At 59.0% G+C, this 7542-nt stretch overlaps 1 protein-coding gene across 1 annotated transcript; it reads right to left on the bottom strand.

Moving 5' to 3' along the window:
• Nucleotides 1–1668: 1668 nt before the first annotated feature.
• Nxph3 (neurexophilin 3) lies at nucleotides 1669–5784 on the bottom strand. The gene is made up of 2 exons (XM_076870117.2): nucleotides 5608–5784; nucleotides 1669–3216 (listed from the first exon to the last, which is right to left on the bottom strand). The coding sequence occupies exons 1-2, from the start codon at nucleotides 5659–5661 to the stop codon at nucleotides 2512–2514; spliced, it is 759 nt and encodes a 252-aa protein (XP_076726232.1). The 5' UTR covers nucleotides 5662–5784; the 3' UTR covers nucleotides 1669–2511.
• Between the last annotated feature and the right edge of the window lie 1758 nt (nucleotides 5785–7542).

The following is a 7542-nucleotide window of genomic DNA, read 5'->3' as shown; positions in this document are numbered from 1 at the left end:
GTTGAGTGGACCTGTTACTCTTGTGAATATACGAGGACTCAGGATATATCTGGCAAGAATAGTAGCGACCAGAGGCCTGTTCCAAAGACTTAAGATTGGGAAGAAAGTCTGTTAGCAAAATTCAAGCTAGAAGAACAGTGTGGTTGCCGGGGAAGGCAGGAAAGGAGGAATGAGGCAGCAGTGTGCATGAGGGTGAAATGAAGTTATTAAAATGAACCCACCCCCTGTGCAGGCAGAACTGTGTGCCAGGAAGGCCGAGCCCTCCAGCTGTCGGCAGCATCTGGCTCTCTGCGGGAGCAGAGGAGCAGGAGGGGGTGGGTCAGAGCGCCCCCAGGTCCTGCTGAGAGTTCAGCCACCACACAGGACAGGGAGCTGGGGACAGCCCCACCGCTCCTTCCTGTCTTCCTCCAGACCCCACAGCATGATGCGAGGTCCTCCTTGGTGACTGGAGGGCATCCGTAGGTGGAAGTACCTCCAGATTCCAGCAGCGCCAAGCCTCCTGTCCCTGAGCCTCTCTGAACTCTCAGCACCTGGCCACAGGATGGAGAGGGAGAAAGAGGCTTGGAGGGGCTTGTGTGTCTCAAGTTGGCTCAGGAGAGGCGGCCCCAGGAAGCAGGGGGCAAGGGAATGCTGGAATGGGAACATGAGCTCAAGCCTCTTCTTTCTGGGTCACTTCACACAAGGTGGGTTTGCACCAAGGTGGCTCTTAAGCCCACATGGCTCTGTGCTGCAGTGTGCGGCAGCTCCTGCTGCTGGGCAGGAGCAAAGGCCAGGGGTGGTGGGTCCATGCGTCCTTGTACAGGTCTTTCCCCACTGAGGCGACGCTGCCGAAAGGGATCCAGGGAACTTGAGCACTGACCTCCCAAGACAGCAGACCCAGAATGACCTCCAGAGGGACAGGGGGCGGGGCGGGGTGGGGTTCCAGCCTTCCCCTCACTGATCCCCTAAAGGGCCAACCAATTTCCTGGTAGGGAGTCATGGGCAATCATCCATTCTGAGGCTTGCCGGCTGGGAGAAGGGAATGGCTGCCTTCAATCCCCTTTGTCCTTCACATCCCAGCCTTAGGACCGAGGAATCTGTGTGGTCACAACCTTCTAGGTAATTTGGATGCCCACTCACATTTAAGAACCCTTGGACTGGGCAGACCTCTCCTGTTAAAACTGAAAGAGAACAGAGAGGACAATGAACAAGCCCACACAGAAAATTAATGGCAGGGCCAGGACCTACTGGTCCTCTGACACTAGGGCTGGCCTGGGTGGCAATTCAGGGAGGACACAGTGTTCCTGATTTGGCCCATCCCACCCGCCAGCTCTTCCTCTTTGAGCTGCTCTTGCAGAGGCACCCCCCCAGCCCCATGAGTAGTCACTCTGGTTCCGGTGCTGGATCTGATGGCCTGGAAAGGGGCCTGGAGAGGGCAGCCTTGGAGCCTCAGCGAACACCAGCTCCAGCAGCTGGTGGAGCCTCGCGGCTCTGCTGCCCAGCAGTGTCTTGCCCCTGAGAAATGCTGACCAGACCAGGGACTCTCGGGGACCCCTCCCTGGACAACTCAGAATGCAAGTTCCTGGGGGAAAGCTTTATTCCCTGTTCCAAGAACAAGACTCTGCACACGGAAGTTGACAATCAGGTGATTTCACGAGACTTCCCGCCCCTCCCCCCCGCCCACAGACAGACACTAGGGAACAGACCCAGCATGCCCTCCGTCCTACCCCAGGCTCGTCCCTATCAGGAGAGGTGCAGTCTGACAGGTGGGGCTGACTATTGAGGGACCACTCTCAGAAGGGGGTGCAGTGCAGGAGGGACACAGCACACAGGTGGTCTTCCACCCATGGCCTTAGTGCTAGGAAGACCACCACCGTCCTGTCTCAGTTTGAGATTGGTGTGCTATCAGCAAGAGGGTGGGTGAGAGAGCAGAGTGCTGGCAGGAGAGGGCACTGTGGAAAGGGGTGGCTGGCTGGAGGCCGATGGTCTATTTGTCCAAACCTCAAAGCCCTCCAGGGGACCACTTGAGTCTCCCACTGTTCTCTGTGCAGGAAAGGGGCTAGAGCTACCTACCATGGGCTCCAAGGAAGCCTTGCCTCAGCCAGCCATCCCGAGCTATTACTTGGTGCATCCACTGATGAAACCCCCCTGCCTGATGCTGTCTTCTCTCAGGATGGCCAGGAGGGAGCCAGGGTCTTCTCCATGACTTGATCTGGGGCCATCCTGATCTGCCTGCTCAGGGCTGGCATCTGCCTCGGCTCAATGGGAAGCCCTGTAGGGTGCCCAGAGCCCACTCCTCCTCCAGTGCTCCTGGGTTCCAGCAGCTCCACAACCTCAGGTTGGGGCCAGCACTGGGGACCCTTCCCCTCCTCTAGAGACTTGGTCCTGGCCCCATCTGGCATCTCATTCTCTCCACCCCCCTCCCTGCCTTGAGGCTCATCCCTTTCCCTGCCCAGCGTCCAGACAGATGGCCTCCTGCACAGGCAGGCCTGTCCTTCCAGCCCTGGCCTGGCCTCTGTGGCCTGCCCAGGGTCACCCAGAGGGGTAGTAGGGGGTGTCGCTGTGGTAGTTGTAATCAGGGCACACCTTCTGGACCAGTCGGTAGTCTGTGCTGTAGAAGGCAATGTAGACGCAGACGACTTTGAAGGGCTGGGAGCAGCTCCAGGTGGCTGAGCTCTGCGCATGATCTCGGGAACAGGTTTTGGCTGGGTCGTGGGTGCAGAGGGAGGTCCGGCGGCCCCGCTCTACCTTCTCCCACTCCATCCGGCAGTTGAAGATTTTGGATGCCTTGGCTTCAATGAAGATTTGCTGTTCCTGGTGGAACTCCACAGCTTTGCTGGGGGGCACAAGGCTGATGGAGATGTTGCCCTGACCCGTGGCATTGTGGCGGAAGTGGACACTGAAGGTCCCGTTGCCGTGGTCCACTATCTTCCCCGTGACGAGCAGGTTCAGGGCCACTGTCTTGATGTTGGAATAGAAGTCACCCCAGCCAAATATTTTCTTCACCTTGGCCGAGGGCGGGGGTGTGTGGTTTGGGCGGTTGGGGTGCTGCCCAAGGACCCCCCAAGCCTCCCCAGGTGGAACCAGCAGCCCTAGGAGAGTGGAGTTGGCCATAGGGCGGGACTTAGGTGAGATGTGGCCCCGCTTCCGAGGCACCCGGGGCCGGGGCTGGCCCTCATGGTCATCATGCTCAGAGTCCTCTGAGCCAGGGGGACCATCATCCTGGCCACAGATGACCTATGGAAGGGAGTTGGAAAGAGAGTGAGAGCTCTGTACCCGAAGCACCCAGGAGTTCTGGTCTGCCACTCCCTACCACAGTGTTATCTCTGTCCCTGTCTTTTCCTTCGACTCTGACTCAGGCTGAGGGGCTCCTGCAAGTTGCCCACGTATGCTGGGGTCAGCATGACCGTGGCTTGAATGATGGTCCCATCTCTTGTTTGGACACTTAAGTCATTCCCACAACCTCTCCCTACTGTCCTGCCTTCAAATCTGGAAGGATTGTCAGAAATTCTTTCTAGTGGACTATGGTACCAGAGACCCAAGGCCCTGCCCTAGGCAGTCCCACTTTGATGGGGGAGACTCAGCTGCTGATCTTGGAAAAGTCCCATCTGATGGCAAAATCCCCTAGTCTGATGGAAGAGGTACAATGCCTGCCTGCCTCTGTGAAACACCCAGGTTGGTCCCAGAGGCACATTCTCTGCCCTCAAAGAGCCCGGAGTCAGCTAGGGGAGCCCCTTACTAACCTAGGGTCTTCTAGTAGACAGGAGAACAGTTCCTGCCTTTGGGGACTTTCCTAGGCTGTTGGGTAAGACACCGTCCCTAACCTAGGATAACTGCTACTCTTCAATGCAAAAAGAGCCAACAGTCAGTGAAATAAGATCACAGAATCTAGTGAAATTCTCTGTCAAGTACAAATAAATGCAGCGTAGGTTTTGGCAGGAGGACTAGGGGGAGACGGGAAGGGAGTGCCACACCCAGGATGGCCTAGGGTATGGAAAGCCAAACACTTCTCTGGGGAACATTGATGATGACATGCCAAGATGTTACTTGCATTATGAGTAGGAGTTCTGATTATTCCCATTTCACAGAGGACATCAGGGCTCAGAGGTTACATCAGAGCAAACAAGGCTAAGGTCACATAGGGTCAGCCTTCCTATTATGCCATGTATTCCCAGCCTCACAGACCAGATGTCTTTTTAAAAAGAATTTTATCCAAGCCCCATTCCCAGCCCAAATGTCCTGTAAAACTCTGCCAGGCCTGGAACTGCCTCTGCGGGCTCAGTTAGGTGACAGGCAGCACCCAGGGAGGCTTCCTGGAGGAGTGATGAGAGCCAGCAGAGCGGGCCTGACCCAGGTCCTTGGCAGCTCTGCAGGGCCTCACTCAGGGAGGTTAGAAGATTTCCTGAGGGCAGTGGCCTGCTTGTGTATTTGTTTAGTTTTTGAGAGTTCTCACCCATTTGCCTGCCACCAGCCCCAGGGACACCAATTCAGCGGCAATGTGTGGGTCTGATGATGATAATGGGATGGGGCTGCTGGATGTGGATAGCCAAAGGAGTTTGGGGGTTTCGCACCCCTTGTTCTTGGAAGGGCCTGCCACTGTGCTGTGGCCAAGCCCATCTCTGCCCCAAGGCCAAGGCTGGCCTGCCTGGCAGGGCCCCTGGTGGGGTTCAGGAACATCCGGGAAGGGAGACTCCAGGGGCTCGGTTCAGGGCTGCTCACCTGTATGTACTCGACCCTGGGGGTCACAGCTGAAAGGGCCGCAGGTAAGGACTAAGCAGGGAAGGGCTCTTCCAACAGTGGAACGAGGGTGCTGGGCAGAGGGGGTTATTGTTTTGAGAGAAGAGGCAGATCCAGATGTGCAGCTGAGGCTTCTCCAGGATGGATTTGGGGCGGGGTGGGGCGGGGGGCGTCGGGCTAAGAGTAGCAGGGGAGTTAAGCCCTGGGTTGGGTTCGGGGGTGGGGTTCTCTGTGTCCTGGGCCGCCGGGAAGCCGCCAGACAGCGCCCGGGGAGCGGGTTCAGGGCGCTCCACTCATCTACCGCGAGCGCCCGGGGCGGGAGCCGCCTGCCCAGGTCCTGTGGGGCTCCGGCTGCGCGCAGCCAGGAGAGGAGAGGAAAACAACAGGCGAGGAGGGAGGGAGCGGGAGGGAAGGCGGCAGGGAGGGACGCGGGGGCCGCCCCCTGCCTGGACAGTCTCCGCGCGCTGGAGCACCCGGAGCCCAGGGCTCTCTAGGTCCCAGAGGTCAGGGGAGAAACCCGTGTCCCCTGACCTGGCAGGTCACGGGCTCCACACCTACCCCTCCATCCTCGTTCCGCGCGTCTCAGGGTGCCAGGAAGGGGTCGGATAACCCTTGGCGACCCGGCTCCAGGCCTTTTCCCTAGTGCTAGTCGCACCTCCGGCCACCAGCCGCGGAGTGGGTGGGCCAGTCAAGCACCCTCTCCCCGCCCCTATTAACCCTATCTGTCCAGTCTCCGGCCTCGGACCCGCCCTCTCCCCCAGCCTCCAGTCTTCCCCTCCATCCCTGGGATACCGGGGGAAGGGAGAAACTTTCAGGGCTCAGAAGCTTCCCGCGCTCTCCCCCGATCCTCCGGCCCCCACCTCTCCGCGCAGCTCCCCGCGGACCACTCACCAGATAGAGGCTGCCCTGCACTAGGAACACGAAGCAGCAGCGAGTCAGTTGCATCGTCCTCTTCTGCTCTTGTCCGCCTTCCTCTCTTTTTCCTTTCGGGGTCCCAGGCCCCTTTCTCCCCTTCCTGCTCCTTTAGGCGCGCCGTCCCATGCTCCAGTCCTTGGCGGCTCGCGGCCCTCCCCTCAGCCAGTCTCCCAGGACCGACCCCGCCCCCTTCGGTCCAGCTGTACAGCCGCCGCCCCCCACACCGAGTCCAGCTGTGCCCGGCGCGTCCCCGCTCGAGGTCCCAGATGTGTGCCCCGAGCGCCTCGAAGGGCTCCAGCGGCTCCGCGGCTCTAAATATGCGCTCCGCGCCCCTCTCGGTTCCAGCGGCTCGGCTCTTGCCCAGATGTGCTGGGGACCAGCGCGCGCGCCCGTCCCCGGTGCTAATTCCCCAGACCAGACGGCCCCTCCCGCCCCGTCGCAGCGCGCCCCCTGGCGGACGCCCCAGGCTGCGCTGAGCCTCGGCCGCCCGCTCCCCGCGCTGCGCCCCGCCAGACTGGAGCGCTCCTGGCGCCCAGGCGGCTCCGGCTTCCTCGTCCCTCCCACTGGCGGCGGCGGCGGCGGCAGGTACGGTGAGCCCAGTCGGTACCTCCGGAGTTAACTCCTCCCCTGCCGGCCCACAGCTCGGGGACCGAGGACGCTGGCTCTCCAGCGAAGGGGGCAGGACGTGGGGTGGAGTAATTGGGAAAGGAACAGAGAGGGTGATGGCAAGGCATAAGGGCTCTACCTTTCCAACTCCTCTGTCAGGATCCTGTTTTTCCGAAGCAGGCATCAGAAATCTGCTGCCCTACCCCCAACCCTGAGTCCTGGAATTTGGAAAGATAATTTTTTCCAAACCCATTCTAAGAGGACATCTTCCTATTGTAGTCTTCTAAGTGTCTAGCCTTCACTCCTTTTGTTATCACGGTGCATTCCGTTTCTTCTTAGAGGACTAGACCTTAGTAATAACTGAGGAGCGTTTGTCTGGGTCCTAATCACTAGGCACTAGGTTGGATTCTGGGACAGGGGGCAAGGCTAAACCTCCTGAGAAGTAGGGGAATGAGGTGGGCAAGGCCTCCCGGGAGGCTGTCCCTCTGTTGTTCACTACTGTGACACAGAGGGGTCACCAAGTTGAGAGGGATTCCCGAGGCTCTAGTTGGATCTCTGGTCTCTGCAAAGGTTTGCAGAAGGACAAGAAGGAAGAATAAGACCCTCATATTAGATTCACAAAGGCAGGGGCCTATCCTCCATCACCCCCACTGCCTGACATTTAGGGCTTCTTTAGTCTTTAGAAAAATAAAAGGTCAAGCCCTGGTACCTCTTGGAGGCTGTGAGGGTGAGGAGGTACCCAGCATTTGGAGTGGTTCCAGCCTGGGCTGGGTTTGGGGGGCATGCACTCTTCCCTGTGGCCCTCTGAGGTCCAGCTTGGTCCCTGGCTGCAGCCCCCAGCACACACCCAGCCTCCTCCCCCACCATCTGCCAGGCGGGTGCTCGGGGAATGCAGATGAATCTTAATACCAGCCTGGGCCAAGTTTGAAGAGGGAGACAGACTCTGCAGAACCAAGACAGCATCACAGAGCCCCCTGTGTTTCCAGGCACCCTAGGTTCCTAGGCAGCAGCTCTTCCTGGCGGTGGTGGGGGCCTGTCTACATCTAGTCAAAGACCCCCAAAGCCAGGGGAGGAGGGAACAGGTAAATCCATGTCTGGCCTCTCAGCCTCTAGTCCGGTTGAAAGGAAGAAGCTGTCAGCCTGAGCGTGGGCAGCTAGTTCCGGTGCTCAGCTAGGCAGAGGCATAGCTGAGCCCACTCCTTGTCCAGTTCAGAAGGTCCTGTCCCCCCAGGAGAGCAGTGTGGCTGAGCAGAAACAGCTCCGTTTTCAGGCCAGACAGTTCTAAATTCCACTCCAGACCTGGAC

Source organism: Callospermophilus lateralis, chromosome 11 (assembly GCF_048772815.1).
Source record: "Callospermophilus lateralis isolate mCalLat2 chromosome 11, mCalLat2.hap1, whole genome shotgun sequence".
NCBI classification, from domain to species: domain Eukaryota; kingdom Metazoa; phylum Chordata; class Mammalia; order Rodentia; family Sciuridae; genus Callospermophilus; species Callospermophilus lateralis.
The sequence above is the reverse complement of the archived record's forward strand: the minus strand, read 5'-3'. Positions and strand labels throughout refer to the sequence as shown.

What these genes read in the sequence shown, in the direction of transcription:
- Nxph3 (XM_076870117.2), bottom strand. Translation starts at nt 5,661, where the DNA reads ATGCAACTGACTCGCTGCTGCTTCGTGTTCCTAGTGCAGGGCAGCCTC. An exon ending in TGCAGGGCAGCCTCTATCTG is followed by an intron (nt 3,217 to 5,607) that starts GTGAGTGGTCCG and finishes TCCCTTCCATAG; the next exon opens with GTCATCTGTGGCCAGGATGA.